General features: G+C 41.0%; 1 protein-coding gene across 1 annotated transcript; it reads right to left on the minus strand.

The window, feature by feature from the left end:
* Positions 1–6,719: 6,719 nt before the first annotated feature.
* Positions 6,720–7,637, minus strand: LOC311090408 (olfactory receptor 51I2-like; the record flags this gene model as incomplete). The annotated part of the gene is made up of 1 exon (XM_084125663.1): positions 6,720–7,637. One exon carries the CDS (start codon positions 7,635–7,637, stop codon positions 6,720–6,722), a length of 918 nt encoding a protein of 305 aa, XP_083981789.1.
* Positions 7,638–17,395: the final 9,758 nt, after the last annotated feature.

A 17,395-nucleotide genomic window follows, 5' to 3' on the forward strand; every position in this document is an offset into this window, starting at 1 on the left:
TTTATCACACTTGTTTGCAGCAAACAGAAATAAATAGTTAAATTCAGAAAACCAGAATACACTGTGGCAGAGGAGTTGGCTCTGAGTAGGCAATAAGGGACGGCCGATTATGGATGTGAGTACAGGTGCTGTACAATCTGACCCTGGTGCTGGCTCCTCTAAGCAAGTAACACTGGGTACGTGTGCAATACATTACTACTTTTTTTTTAAGTTTTAAATATGGCTGACTGTATGTTCTGCAGGGAAATACAGTGTCCCTGTTGAAGCTAGCACACATTCACACACACACACACACACACACACACACACACACACACACTATTAGGGTGAAGCAAATGATGAAGACACTCTGTCTGTGTGTTCTCAGACAGTTGCTGATGTGAATGCACTGGGCTTTTTTATTATGGCAAACATTTTAATGTGTGGCATAAAAAAGAGACTGGCCCTTACACATCTCTTTTGTAGGATTTTTCACAACCTGACCAGAAACTGAGGCCTCTACCTCAATGGGCTTCAGAAGAAATGTGTAAGGATTTAAAACCCTTGACATAAACTACAGTCAGTCCTGTGTTTGTAGGAAGTCAAGGAACTTTTTGTGATTTGATGAGCCTCCAGAAAACTTGTAATGATCATGTTTGTGGTGGAATTATGTTTCAGGTGGAAACAGACTCAGTCAGGGCCCTGTACAAAATGAGTCTTGAACTAGAATGCACACTAAAGGAGTCTTGAACTAGAATGCACACTAAAGGAGTCTTGAACTAGAATGCACACTAAAGGAGTCTTGAACTAGAATGCACACTAAAGGAGACTTGAACTAGACTGCACACTAAAGGAGCTGACTGTGAGCTGAGGAGGCTCCAAACAAAATCAAACAGCTGGATAAAACTGATCTCAGTATGTATATAGTTATATAGTGTATATATATATATTAGTATAACTTATTTAACCAAGTAACACTTTAGTATGAATATTTATTAATGCAACTTTCTCTTGCTCTCTTTCTCCCTCCCATTCCACAAAACCAATAAAACAGTTTGAGACCTATCTGCAGTTTCAATGTGCTTTTATTAAGTGTAATATTGTATGGTGATTGCATCTCTGCACCAGCTGGGTGGTCAAGTGTGATCGGGTCAGTTTCATCGGGGAGAAGCTGGTTTTGTGTTTCTCGCTCCTTTCTACTGGTGGCTATATTGTGCAGAATGGCACATGCAGCCACTATCTGTGATGCCCGCTCTGGTGACTCTGAAGCGCCGAACACAGTTGAAATGTGCCTTTAGGATGCCAAAGGTCATCTCTATCTTCACTCTGGTTTTACTGAGGGCCACACTGAAGCGGTGCTGTGGCCCTGTCTGAGGGTCATGATAGGGGGTTATTGTGTAGGTTTTTCTATCTCAGTTCAAATGAACAGTGTTTTGTACTGTACCAAATTTAACTTGCTTTCCTCAAAGCGCTGACACAACACAGACTCATGGAAAATTTGTAAGACAAGCACTGGAGCCAGGCCATTTGGCATCCAAACTTGATCATATGTTCATGACCACAAGTCATCTGCAGATGAAATGTTTAGTAGATCATTGTTATATCTGTTAAAGTTACTATTAATTTAAAGCTTCATCTCACAGAAAATAATCATCTCACATATTCACATCATCTCTACCTGAACATTATGGCTGTGATAGGACTTCCTATTAACATAATCTGCCTCATGTTCCCCTAGAGCAGTGGAGATTGGAGCAATAGACTGCATGCTGCAATGACTTGGGAATCCTATCATAAGATTATCAGAAGAATAATAAAAAAGATTCAAAATAATTCTTAACATGTATTATATTGTATAGTACATTTGTGAAATTTGCTTTTTGAGAAAAAAAAAAAGTGTTCATGTGATGTCACCCTATCAATATATCTTACCGGCAATTTTATAAAAGCCCTCTTTTATGGACATGGTCGATAAATGTCCGGGGAACATTATTAGTTAAACTTTTCATGTACTCCTGCAGAGCGAGGACCACCTTGCGAATGGTTCGACAAACATATGTTTTCTCCTAGCTTCTGTGCGTCACCCACCGTGCAAGAATGTACCACTTGCAAAAAAAAAAAAAAAAAAAAATGCAACGCAATATTTGCGGTACAGTAAGTGCATGAATTCGACGTGTTAAATTCTTTATGTGCGGCTCAAGAAGTTCGCAAAGATAAGACATTCCTTCCGCGGAAAATCTGTATCTTTCATACAAGTAACTATCAGGAAAGGCAGTGGTTCCCAAACCTGTCCTGGAGGACCCCCAACACTGCATGTTTTCTTTTTCTCCCTAATCAAACACACCTGATTCAACTCATCAGCTCATTAACCCATGTGATAATGAGCTGATGAGTTGAATCAGGTGTGTTTGATTAGGGAGAAAAAGAAAACATGCAGTGTTGGGGGTCCTCCAGGACAGGTTTGGGAACCACTGAGTTAAGGCAAGGGGATTTTGTCTGGCTAAAAACTCTTTCTCTACGAAGTGCTCGTCAAACAATTTGTGCTGAGATGTCCACCGGATTTCGAAGAAAAGGTGAAGTCATTGTAACAGACACTTGGAATAAGTTACGTCACCTATATGTTTCTTTGCTCTCAGCTGATTGGTCAAACTTCAGTCTGAGATCTTGAATCCAGAACATAACCTGCCCCGGAGCAGGTTAGCCGTGCAGCGTAAGATACCATGGCAACGAACACCGATTAAAGCCGAGCTACTTTCATAGTACCTAAAACCCAGGGTTGGCGGAAACTAAGCTGAAACATAGCTGGCTAGCCACCTAATCCGGCTTCATGGTACAGGCCCCTGGTTTGTCATGTGTTTGTGTATAGTCTGGTTTGTTGTGAGCACATGGCTTGTCTTGTATTTCCTTGTGCCATGTGCTCTCCTGTCAATTGTCTAGCCCCTCCCATCTTGTTACCTGATTGATTAAATTTGCCCCACCTGCTTTCCTCGTTACCCTCTTTTGTTTGCTTCCCTATTTAGTCTCCCTGTGTTTGCAGTCCTGTGCTGGTTCGTTGTCTATGTTCCCTCGTGTTTCCAGTTTTGCCAGATGCCTGTCTTGTTTTCCCCCACGGGGAGTTTTGTTTTGTTTATTTTTATTACTTAATAAAGATCCTTATTTTTCTGCACCTGAATCCTTGCTTCACTATTTATCATTCCGTGACAGAGAGCTCACAAAAAAGTGCAACTGAGAAATTTAAAAGGATCACCATGTGTGGAATACAAGTTTGATATGCTTTGCTCCTGAACTCTCGTGTAATGGACAGCCTGTATTAATATTTGTGGGCATAATTGTCGGTGGTGGTAGTTATGTTTGAGGCCTATACTAAAATTTTACCTAGTAGCGTGTGTGTATGTGTGTGCGTCTAGCAGAGACAGCGTGCATCAGAGACAGCGCGCATCAGAGAGCGTGCGTCAGAGAGAGCTTTTAGTGATATTGATGTTGGTCTCAGGTTGGGTTTGGGCTGAAAAATTCCAGACGTTTTCGGGCTGGGGCTGTATTAGGGCTTGAAAACCATGGGCAAGGTCTCGGTTAGGGCTGGATGTTTTGCCCCGTGCAGGGCTCTAGGCAGTATGCTAGCTGGAGCCGTTTACCTCCAGTCTTTGTGCTAAGCTAGGCTAGCGGTGGGTGCGTCAGACAGAGTTACAGCACGCACGGAGATGAAAAAGGTATGTATGGACTTATCTAACTCTGGGGATACGGTGAATAAGCTAAAGTTCCAAAAAGTTGGCGTGTTCCTTTAACACAGATTGTCAGCCTTGCAGTCAAAAGAGCACCAATACTAACAAAAGAAATTGGATAAAGCCCTGCTATAACTATTAGAAAAGTTAGAAACCGTGTGGTAATTATGTTGTTGTAATGCAAAGGTTTACTGATTGCAACAAACCTATCAAATGCCATTAGCATCAATATTGTAAGCTCAAAAGCTGCATATGAGTAAATTACAAAACTCTGTATGAGACCTGCTTCAAATTCTATGTGCATCATAGAGCAGGTCTGTCAATAACCTTGGGGAAAAGCCAGCTGTACCATATACAGAGTTGATGGACAAGCAGTAGATCAAAATGTATATGGGCTTGTGCAATGTCTTAAAAAATAACCCCCAAAGTGAAGAAAGCAGCAGCTGGCCGCCGGGGCAGAAAGTGTTTAATAGCCTAAGTCTGCTCCTGGGCAAAGTCCTGTTGGGCAAAGTCCTCGACCGCGCCGCCAAAGAGGCCAGCCAGGGATATGGGGGAGTTGAGGAACGGGGTTCGCTCAGCCTCCCGCATATCAGCCAGGTTGAGCCAGAGATGTCTTTTCTGGACCACGCATGTGCACATCACCTGACCCAGGGAGCGTGTGGTCACCTTCGCCGCCCGTAGAGCGAGGTCGGTGGCGGCACGCAGCTCTTCCATGAGCCCTGGATCAGCCCTACCCTCGTGCATGGCTCTGAGCACCCTGGTCTGGTAGACCTGGAGGATGGCCATAGCATGCAGTGAGGAGGCAGCCTGCCCCACAGCTCTATAGGTCTTCGCCACCAGAGTAGACGAAAACCTACAGGCTTTGGAGGGGTGCTTAAGGTCGCCACGCCAGGTGGAGGCGCTCTGGGGACACAGTTGCATCGCCACAGAAAGCTCCACCAGGGGACCCCAGTGTACCCTTTGGCCGCGGCCTAATCGAGGGCAGAAAAGGCAGAAGAGGCCGCTGAGCAGTCGTAAAAAGTCAAAGGAGACTTCCACAATCTCATGACCTCTTCATGCACTTCCGGGAAGAAAGGAATTGGTTTTAGAAATTGGCGTGCTGACACCCGTCAGCAGCCGCCCCCAAAAACCAATCATCAAGCCTTGAGCGCTCGGGACATGGCGGAGGGTTCCAGGCTGCCCGGGAAAGCATGGCAGTCAGTTCTGGATCAGACTTGGGCAATGCTGGTACCCCCGAAGGAGGCAGAACAGCCGAGTCTTCATCTCCAGATGACCCAAGCCCACCCTGTGATGCAGCGATAGCCATGACATCTTCTGCCGGGGCGCCGAATGAAACGGTGGGCCAGCCACAAGACTGGCCAGCGACCTCATCCGGAAACCTCATGGGTTGCAATGTGGAAGAGGGGGGTGTGGCCCGAGGAGAATTCGGAAAAATCATATCGTCCTCAGGTCACCCTGGCCACCAGCCAAAGTATCCCCTCTCGTGGAGAGAATAGACTGGGGTGTGGCAGAGGGGACTCTACCTCTAAGGAGGTCATTGAGTCTCGATCACAACATTGCGATGGTCATGTTCCCACAATGAGAACATGATGCATCCACGAATGCTGCCTGAGCGTGATTTAAGCCCAAACACGCCAGGCAGCGTTAGTGCCCATCATGTCATTGTTTTGCCATTGGCTCGTTTTGTAATAGGCTTCTAAGCGAAACCCTCATTCGTCAGTCACTGACGTAACTCGGAGTGACTGAACGAAATCCGAGACATTTTCTTCTTTTATTCATGTTATCTTAATATAAAATCTTAATAAAGATCTTTTACGTTTGGCACAGAGAGTGAGAACATATATATATATATATATATATATATATATATATATATATTACTATTATTGCATGCCACTTGCTTTTACGGAATTATGTAACAAATAACACAGAATTATAAAATATTATTGGTGGAAAAATAAAGTCAATTTTTGTAGAAGAAGTAGTAATGAAGAGATGAAGTAAGATGAAGAAGTCAAAAAAGGATCTAATAACAAAAGGGTATTTATTTAAACAAAATAACCGCAGGTAATCCACTGATGAGAAGGCAACTTGACAGTGTGATTTACAAAGTTGTGCAAGTCTATTTACGGGTATTTGCATCATTATTTATTGCCCCCCCAAAAAATCAGATCTTAAACCAGATGCTAACTGCTCTTGGTAGATTGTATAAGTCATTATGGAAATTATCCGGCTGCGTCTGTTCTTTAATTAGCGCGTCGTCAGTAGATCATGCTGTTTTGGAATTGTGCTCTTACTCTAATTTGCCCTGTTTAGTAAATCTGGCCAAATAGCTACTGATTTAAAATCACAGATTATTATAATTTGTGTAATGCAACACAACTATTATCTCAGCATTACAGTTTAAGGCGAGGACCTCTTGGAAAATTCAGTCAATGGTGGGGAAGCGTTGTATTATAAATTACAGAAAATTCTGTCAGTGGCGGGGAAAGAGTAAATATGAAGGGGTGGATTTTACAATTCCCTCCTCTTTTATCGTATAACAACTAGGGAAACATATTTTCTTAAATTAAGTGCATTTATTCTGGTATTAATGTTACAGGCAATGTCTGTATTTGTTATCTGAGAGGTGACTAAGGGTCTGTTTGACCCATGTCAGGAATGCAGTAACAGTATTTGCTCATTTAACCAGACTAAATAATACATTATATGTGTAGGCCTGTAATAAATATATAGTTGTGGCAAAGATTTCTTGGCACTGGCTGTCTTAAATGTACAGGCTAAAACTCATAACATGTAATTTCTATCATTATAAGCATGAAAAGAGATAAAAACAATGTTTGATTAAACAATGATTTTGTGGCTGTATATCATAAACATTCTGAGTTGTGTTTCCCAAAAGCATCATAAGCCTAAGTAGACTATAGAACCATTGCCACCAATGGTCTCCACGATAAACTTATCTCACAATGCTTATGAGAAATCCAATCCTGTATAGTATCTATTACATCAAAAACACATCTATTTGGATGCATTTATAATGCATATAATTTTTTTGCGAATTTCAGGAAAATTTAAACCATAAACAAGAGGGTTCAGGATGGGTGGAACAATAAGAAACTGCAGTGAAATAATAATTGACAGGCTTAGAGGGAGATCCAAAGTCGCGACCCGACTCAGAGTAACCTCACAAAAAAGAGCAATAGAGAAATTTAAAAGGATCACCATGTGTGGAATACAAGTTTGAAATGCTTTTCTCCTGAACTCTGGTGAACTTTTTGTACAAATAATAAGAATTTTAACATAGGAATATAGGATAAAACTTAAAGGCATGATTACAGTTGTGGTCACTATGAAAAAGCCAAAAACATTATTAATAATAGTGTTTGCACAAGACAGCTTGACAATTTCCCAGTTGTGACAATAAACCTTCCACAGTTTGTTACCACACATAATCAGTCTGGCATTTAAAATACCAGCAATACCAACACAAAGCATTGGATAAATCCAGCTTATAGCTATTAAAACAGATACAATCCTGGGAGTCATTATGCTGTTGTATTGTAAAGGTTTACAGATTGCTACATATCTGTCAAATGCCATTAACATTAATATTGTATTTTCATTCGATGCATATGAATAAATGACAAAAGCCTGTAAGAGGCATGCTTCGCGGGACACCAAGTGTGTATCAGACAGCAAGTCTGTCAGTAACCTTGGGAAAAAAGCAGCTGTTCCAAACACAGAGTTGATGGACAAACATGCAATCAGAATGTACATGGGCTGGTGTAAAGTCCTTTCCAGACAAATTGCAATAATTATAAAGGCATTAAAGAATATAATAGCACAGCATAAAATAATTCCCAAACTGAAGAAAGTATATTTTATGTACCCAATATTTTCAAACAACATCAAGTAAAAATATGTTCCATTTTCCATTTTTCGTTAAGCAAAGGATGGATTCATTGACCTGAGGATGAAAGAAGACACAGTTCACGTGATTTTTACCTCAAAAAAAGATTGTTTGGTAAACACTTTAAATTACAGTGTCCTTGTTACATATGCTACATGTAGTTAATAGTAATAACTATAAATTATGCATAAGTACATGCAACTAACCCTAAACCTATTCTTAATCCTAACTCTAACCCTGCAGTAAGTACATTTAGTTCATTAATATAACTCTGCACCACTGCATTGTAACAAGGACACCTTAAAATTTAAGCTTAAAGTGTAACCAGCTGTTTTAATGCTTATCAGCTTTGTATATTTGTAGCCACAATGTTTAATACATCATGTGAATATTAATTATTTAGTCAGTTTAACAATATACATGTACATGAAATGGCATTACCAGAAATACCTTCTGTGATACGGTCTGACATTGCTATCACTTTATCTACAGAGAATGTGTGAATGTGCAGAGATGATCAGATCAGGTCTAGCCTATGTGTGCTCTGTTTAGAAGACCTAAGAATTACCATACATGCTCTTTTATATAGCATAAAACAAGTCTCTGAAGACCTCTCTGCTGTGGCTTGACTTGCATAAACAGCACACCAGAGGTTTTCCTTAACTAAAAACATTAAAAACGTGGCACAGTGGGTAAAATATTGTAACTCAAAATGTACTGATAACACAGGCACAATAATGAGGTTGTGAGTCTTTGGAAAGGTATTCTAGTTGAAATTTAAATTGTACATATATGTAAAGTGTCAGTGGGAATATGGTAGAACTAGATTCATACACCATGTTCTCAGTTGTGTCTGTCTTTTAAATGACAAAAGGTATGTCTTAACACAGCCTTCGCCAGCAGGTATGATATTAATCTGTGTATAATTTAGTAGTATGTGGCATGTGAACCACATATATATATATATATATATATATAGTGTATAGTATATATATAGTGGGGAGAACAAGTATTTGATACACTGCCGATTTACTGGATTTTTGTTTTAGATTCCGTCACTCACAGTTGAAGAGTACCTGTCACGGTTGTTGAATGCATTGTTTCCTTCTTGTCTCGTGTCTATGTTTGTTTATGTGTGAGTGGGCGTTGTCCCGCTCACGTGTCTGTCAGCGCTCCAGCTGATTATCATCATCATCACAATCACTGTTCACAGCTGCGATTCATTTCCGTTCCCTATATATACTCACACCATTCTCTGTTCCAGTGTCGGATTGTTTGTTGAGGTCCTGTGATTTGCCGTGTCTGTATTCCCGTGGAGTTGCCGTGTCTGTGTTCGCCTTGCCTTGTCTTCCTGCCGTTCGTGTTCATCGTCATTGGGTTCACCGCACTCCAGCACCGGGATTGGGATTCTTCACCATCACTGCACCAGCGCACCACAGACCATCAAGTCCCTGCACGAGCCTGAGTCGCCGCCCTCCCTGAACAGAACTGTTTTGTGTGACCATTTGAGCCTAATAAACGCTTTGAGTACCTGCTATTGCTTCCTGTTTTGTTCGACCATGACAGAACCTATGATAAAAATTACAGATTTCTACATGCTTTGTAAGTGGGAAAACCTGCAAAATCGGCAGTGTATCAAATACTTGTTCTCCCCACTATATATATATATATATGAGTCTACTGTGTGTTCATTCATATGTACAGATATATGCATATCTGCCTATGCAGCAGCTTGTTTTGTAACTCAGCAGCACGTGTATAGTTGTATTTGTCTATTTATTCCATTAACCTGTGCAGGGTGAATTGCTACTTTACAAATGTATAGCAATAGTCTCTTTCAGCTGTTGCACAACTCCAAACTCAAAATCTAGAGCGGCTAGGAAAAGCACAACAGTGCGGTTTTATTTGGCATTGGCTATACAGCCTTTAACTATCTGGAAAAGCTGTTTGTGTGAGGGAGGGCTCTACACATTTCTCATGTCTTGTCTACTTCTTTGTTGGGGGGTTATTTCATCTACACTGAACAAAATTATAAACGCAACACTTTTGTTTTTGCCCCCATTTTTCATGAGCTAAACTCAAAGCTCTAAGACTTTTTCTATGTACACAAAAGGCATATTTCTCTCAAATATTGTTCACAAATCTGTCTAAATCTGTGTTAGTGAGCACTTCTCCTTTGCCGAGATTATCCATCCACCTTACTGGTGTGGCATATCAAGATGCTGATTAGACAGCATGATTACTGCACAGGTGTGCCTTAGGCTGGCCACAATAAAAGGCCACTCTAAAATGTGTGTGTGTGTGTGGGGGGGGGGGGGGGGAGGGGGGTTTGGGGATTCGAAAACCAGTCAGTATCTGGTGTGACCACCATTTGCCTCACGCAGTGCAACACATCTCCTTCGCATAGAGTTGATCAGGTTGTTGATTGTGGCCTATTGAATGTTGGTCCACTCTTCTTCAATGGCTGTGCGAAGTTGCTGGATATTGGCAGGACCTGGAACACGCTGTCGTATACGCCGATCCAAAGCATCCCAAACATGCTCAATGGGTGACATGTCCGGTGAGTATGCTGGCCATGCAAGAACTGGGATGTTTTCAGCTTACAGGAATTGTGTACAGAGCCTTGCAACATGGGGCCGTGCATTATCATGCTGCAACATGAGGTGAAGGTCGTGGATGAATGGCACAACAATGGGCCTCAGGATCTCGTCACGGTATCTCTGTGCAGTCAAAATGCCATCAATAAAATGCACCTGTGTTCATTGTCCACAACATACGCCTGCCCATGCCATTACCCCACCGCCACCATGGGCCACTCGATCCACAACGTTGACATCAGCAAACCGCTGCTTTTTTTCTTGTGGACTAGGCTATACTTAACCCCCTGAGGTCGGCTATCATGCCGGCGCGATAGGCTCGTTTTTTTCCTTATCAGTGAAAAAAATATATATTTTTTTTAATTTTTATCTTATATGCTTGTGTTATACATCGATCCTGTTAAGTGTGTATTATTTTTGTGTATACTCACAATAAAAACAAAGTGTTGTGCTTTTCGCCAAATAAAGAAAAATAAACATGATGCGAGTTCTGCCTCCTCTCGGTCAGTGAAGTCCATTCTGAAACGCGTCCGAAAATGAACCATAACTCAGCGAATACTCAGTCAAACAGACATACAGACACACAGGCATGAAGCTTGAATTCTCTTCTTTTAAATGAAGTAATTTTTATAAAAAACAAATATTCTCTGTTTATGTAATCTTTATGAAAAGAGAGAGATGTCAGCCTTTCTCATCTCAGCTAATTATTTTTAATGTGACTCCGCCCACGGAGAGCGCGCGCTATTCAAACGCAAATGACTGAGGCGATCCGTGCAAACTGTGAATGCCCCCATATCAGCTCGAGAAAACACATCAAGCTTATACAGATCATTGTACTTGTTTACACAGTCTCGCAGCGCTGTGAGGAATAATAATAATAATGGAAAATGTACCTCAGAAGTGCTGGTATTTCGAGGAGCAGATGCAGCTGAGCTGAGGAATACTGTAGTAAGTTTTTTTCATTCTCAAGTGAATCGCGTTTCTGTGTGAATGAATGAACGGCAGAGATGCGCTGTTTACCACAGCTCGCACACTCGCGTTTCTGTGTGTGAATGAATGATCTGCTTTTAGCAAACTGTATTGCTATACTGAGATGAGTAAAAATCGACTGAAATATGTTGAAATAAAATGTATTTGTATAAGCAACGTATTAAACTGCAAATTAACATTTATATTCCTTATAATAAAAACTAAAGACCTATGTTACAGACATATGAAAGACAAAATTTCATTGACTAGTTTTGGATAGATTATATATTTTTACTGTAAAATATCTGCCACCTCAAATAAGCTTTTGTTTGCCAATTTTTACTAATATGTTAAATATAGTATGTTTTGTCAATGTAGGCTATATTCAAAGTAATGAATCCTTAACTTTGAAATATGTATGATAAAATGTAAACTTTAGTTTTTACAAAGAAAGATTACACTTGAATTGTTGTTGTAATTGTAACCTTTTTAATAAAAAATATATATATTTACAAGGTAGATGTAAACAAATGTTAAAAGGTAAATATAAGCCTTTTCTTTAAATAATTTTTATTGTGTTTTATTATTGACAAATTTGGGGAGAGGATACATATTCCAAAACTGAGAATACCGTATGAGAATTAACTGCACAATTACTAGACATGTTTTCCTTGGATATGATACAATTTGCAAGCACAATTTGTGGAAAAATAAAATAAAATTGAGATGCTTCCAACTGTGAACCAATGCTCTTGCATTTTTTCTTGTGGTTATAGGTGACACACCTGAATGAATGGCTCATTTGAATGGCTCATTTGATTTGATTTTGATTTGATTTATTTATTTGATTTATTTTATTTTCACAACAAAAACATAAAAATTTTTAAAAAACAGTGTTATACATTTCACAAAAAGAATGTGATGGACAATTGCCGAAAAACCCTCAAGGGGCTTAATTAGCGGCAAACAATTATAGAAACAATTATATTTAACAAATTAAAAACATATTATAAAACAATTTAAAATTGGATTTAAAGCACAAACTCATATGGAAAATTCAAACAACTTAGTAACAACAATTTTACTCTCTGTTTAAACTGTTCTTTAGAAACCTCAATAAATGATGTGGAAGACTGTTCCATACCTTTGACCCTCTGTATAATATACTAAACTGTGTTTGAGTCGTACGAGAGTAGGGAGGCCTAATAAGACAACTACTACGAGTCGAATACTGGTGAAATTCATTATTAAAAATAAAAATATTACAAAAGTGCTGGGGAAATAACTTTTTTATAGAGCTATAAACGAATAAAGCAATTTGAAGCTGATTCACTTGGTAAACACTAAGAATACTTGCCTGAGCAAACAGTGATTGGGAGGAGTGCATGGCTGGACTGGCCATTGGGCATACCGGGCATTTTCCCGGTGGGCCGACGTGCTTTTCGGGCCGATACATCTCATACTCATATACATAATTAAAAAAAAAATAATAATTTAACGGCCCATAAAATTTGTACATCAGCGGCCCATTCGTTTGGTTTTGTTTTGCTTATTCACTAGAAATCTAATGAGAGGCGTTTGTAAACCATGTTTTCCGCCAAAATAAAAGCTTGATGCAGTTTGCGTCAAAATAAAAGATCATGTGCTTATCTCTTTCAAGTATAGAAATTGGTACAACACTAATTATGAAAGTTTCCTTTATTTTTTAGTGCATTTGTTTAACAAAATATGGCAATTACTGTCATTGGATTAATATTATAACTATTATTATGTAGTAGGTGTAATGTAAATAGACACTGTAACTAAAAGAGGTTTGAATTTTTCTTTGTTTAATTTGCACACTGAATATCGGTTGGAGCTTTTAATTTTGAACTCTCAAAGTGCACCAGATTGATGAATTTAACATTAAAATGCACAAAATTTTCTCACGGGGGGGCATGCCCCCCAACCCCCCTAGAAGGACCAAGGTCCACCCACCACAGTTTTAACAAAAATCCTGTAAGAAAAACTTGTATTGCTATGCTAATGCAGATTATAGCTTGTTTTAGGATTCACCACTGTGAAGTATAGTTCAACTGTATTAATAAATGTCAAATTTTTACTTATTTCATCTGTTAACTCTCACTCGTTCCTATACTCACTCATTACATGGCATTAGTGGTTTTAATGAATAGGAGTTGGTATGCATATAATTAGGGGCGTGCAAAGATGGGTGGTGTTTATGATCATAGTGGGGCGGTCTGGGCCAAAATGCCCGGGCCGATTTTTTGTCCCAGTCCAGCCCTGGAGGAGTGTCTACGATTTACACAAAATATTATTCTTAAAGCTCGCTTCTGAAGTCGAAAAATAGATTCCAGTTTAGTTGGGTGGGTACTAGCCCAAGCAACATTACAGTAATTGATATATGGATACAACATTGAGTAATACAACATAACTGCAACTTTTTTGTTAATCAAGTGCCGGATTTTTCCTAATATACCGACCACTTTGGCTATTTTTGTACTTATGGCACTAATATGAGGTTTCCAGGATAAAGAGTCATCTAGTATAACGCTGAGGAAACGAGCAGATCTAACATTGTTAATGGAGATATTATCAATTTGAATTTTCATTGAAGATTTAAATGTGTCAGACTTAATACCAAACAATATATAACTTGTTTTGTTTTATGTTGAGTGACAATTTGTTGGACTTGAACCAAGTAGATAACTTGTCAAGCTCTTCATTAACTACTTTTATTAAAATTTCAGGGTTTTTATGGGAGTAAAATACACTTGTATCGTCTGCAAATAAAATTTTAGAAAGTTTATCTGAGACATTAGGGAGGTCGTTAACATATAATAAAAATAACAAGGGACCCAAGATGGAACCCTGTGGTAAGCCGCACTGAAGGGGAAGGGAAGGGGATTCTGTCCCATTATAGTTGACAATTTGATACCGGTCTGAAAGATAACTGGTGAACCAGAGTAGTGACTTGTTTCGTATACCATAATGTGAAAGTTTTTTTAACAGAATGGAATGGTTAACGGTATCAAATGCTTTTGAAAGATCCAGAAAAATACCTATAGTGTTTTCTTTTCTATCTTTTGCTTTATATATCTCAGTCAAAAAATGGACAAGTGCCATATAAGTGGAATGTTGTTTCCTAAAACCATACTGGTGTACATATAAGATATTATTTTTGTCCAGATGTTGAATTAATCTTGTGTAAACAATCTTAATCTTGTTTTCAACTTTGGACAGGGCTGGTAACACAGAAATTGGTCTATAATTGTTAAAAATAGCATGGTCATCTTCTTTATAAACTGGTGTAATTTTTGCCATTTTCAACTCTACAGGTACAATTCCTTGGTCTAGGGAAAGATTATAAATATAAAGTAATGGTTTAATGATATCAGGGTAAATTGCTTTTAATATTTTACTGTCAATCATATCATGTCCTGGTGAACAGTCTTTTAAATTGATAATTATATCTCTGATCTCATCCTCAGTAACAGAAGTAAAGTTAAAATCCTCAGACATTGGAAAATTCATGTATTCTAGTGGTCCAAAATGACTAGTTGGAATTTTAGAAGCTAATGTTGGACCTACATCAGAAAAAAAGGCATTAAATCTTTTGGCAATTTGTTGCGGATCTGAAACAATAGAATTGTCAATCTTAAATTCATTTGGTAACTGCTTTTTAGAGTGTTTTTTGTTAAGAATACAATTAATGGTTCTCCACAAAGAAGATGCATTATTTTTATGTTCAACTAATTTCCTATTGTAATAATGGGTTTTTGCTCCTCTTATGACATGATTTAATCTATTTCTGTATTTTTTGAATTGCAACAGATGAAATGGAGTAGGACATAGAATGTATTTTTTATATAATCTATTTTTGATTTTCAGGGACTTTATGATAACGTCTCGGTTACGTATGTAACCCTCGTTCCCTGAGTAGGGAACGGAGACGTTACGTCGGATGACGACGAATGGGGCTTCGCTTAGAAAGCCTATCATCTTCGAGTATATAAAACGAGCCAATGGCAATGAAATGCCATGGGTCTGCGGAATTTGCATAGCGTAACTCCGCCCTACCCTGGGGGTATATAAGGAAGTGCGCTAGCAACATGCAGATATGTCTTCGCTGAGGAGCCGAGACTGAACTCAGGCGTTCCAGCGGTACAGCGGAAGTGGCAGGGAGACGTAACGTCTCCGTTCCCTACTCAGGGAACGAGGGTTACATACGTAACCGAGACGTTCCCTTTCGTAGTCACTCCGAGTTACGTCGGATGACGACGAATGGGGTTCCCAGTGTAATCACGCCACCTCTCGACTGTCTTCCAGTGCCCTGCGTAAGTCTGAGCTCCCTGTCGTGAGACTAGCACGGATGAAGGAGTCCTACTTAACACAGGGACATGTTACAAGGTACACTGGGAAGCATATCTCAGAGGAAATAAGCAATTATGCCCAGCCCGAAGGGGGGGACTTGAAATACACATATGACCCCGGGGGGCTGCATATGGAGTATCACTGGGGTGTCCAGCCGCAGGTGGAATATTTCAACCCCAGGGGTGGCAAGGTGGCTTGCCAAGGGAAAGACACATGCTCAGAGAGGCTTACAGTGGAATACACATGTGGGGGTCACCCAGAGGGGGAACCATGCACATGGAAGCACCTAGCCAAGCGCGAAAGCTGCCAGTGGCATAACTCTGGCGTTGACGTCGTCAGTGCTGGAGGAGACTCAGGGCTTATTAGGCTCACCTGAGAAGAATATCGCACGTATCCCATCCATGGAGAGGAATGGCGAGCAAGCGAAGACACCTGAGCAGAATCTCTTACCGGCTAGTTGAAGCGAGTACATGAGAAGAAACTGGCTCCACTCGTAGATTGTAGAATCTCGCGAATGTGTTAGGTGTCGCCCAGCCTGCAGCTCTGCAGATGTCTGTTAGCGAGGCGCCATGTGCTAGAGCCCAAGAGGATGCCACACTCCGAGTGGAGTGGGCCGTCACACCAAGGGGGCATGGTCGACCTTGCTGCTGGTATGCCAAAGCAATGGCGTCCACTATCCAGTGAGACAACCTTTGCTTGGAGAGAGCCTTTCCCTTCAGCTTCCCACCATGACAGACAAAGAGCTGATCTAAAGGTCCTGAAACACTACGTTCTGTCTACGTAAGTACGGAGTGCACGTACTGGACAGAGCAGTGCCAAGGCTGGGTCTGCCTCCTCCAAGGGCAGCGCTTGCAGGTTCACCACCTGATCTCGAAAGGGAGTGGTGGGAACCTTGGGCACATATCCAGGCCGGGGTCTCAGGATCACGTGAGAGTTAGCCGGTCCGAATTCCAGGCACGCTTCGTCAACCGAAAATGCCTGCAGGTCCCCTACCCTCTTGATGGAGGCCAATGCAACCAGGAGCGCTGTCTTCACTGATAGGAACTTAAGCTCCACTGATTGCAGAGGCTCAAAGGGAGCACTCTGCAGGGCAGTTAAAACCACTGAGAGGTCCCAAGAGGGAACGAGAGGAGGGCGAGGAGGATTCAGTCTCCTCGCTCCTCTCAGGAACCTGATGATCAGGTCGTGCTTTCCCAGAGACTTACCATCAACTGTGTTGTGATGTGCGGCAATGGCGGCAACATACACTTTCAGGGTGGAGGGAGACAGCCTTCGCTCCAAGCCTTCTTGCAGGAAGGAAAGCACGACACTGATCGGGCATTTCGTGGGTTCTTGATGTTTAGAAGAACACCAGTTGACGAAGAGGTTCCACTTCAACGCATAGACATGTCTCGTGGACAATGCTCTAGCGGAAGTGATGGTAGCCACCACCGCTGGTGGTAGGGTACTCAAACCTGCCTCGTCCCGTCCAGGAGCCACACGTGGAGGTTCCAAAGATCGGGACGAGGGTGCCATAGGGTGCCCCGTCCCTGAGAAAGAAGGTCTTTCCTCAGAGGAATTGGCCAGGGAGGTGCTGTCGCGAGGAGTATAAGTTCTGGAAACCAGGTGCGGTTGGGCCAATACGGGGCAACCAAAATCACCTGCTCCTCGTCCTCCCTGATCTTGCGCAAAGTCTGCGCAAGAAGGCTCACTGGGGGAAACGCATACTTGCGGAGGCCCCGCGGCCAGCTGTGCGCCAGTGCATCCGTGCCGAGCGTGCCCTCGGTCAGGGAAAAAAAACAGGTCGCAATGGGACGAGTCGTGGGAGGCAAACAGATCTACCTGTGCGTCCCCGAACTGATCCC

This window comes from Abramis brama (assembly GCF_963993115.1).
Source record: "Abramis brama genome assembly, chromosome: 10".
In the NCBI taxonomy this organism is placed as follows: domain Eukaryota; kingdom Metazoa; phylum Chordata; class Actinopteri; order Cypriniformes; family Leuciscidae; genus Abramis; species Abramis brama.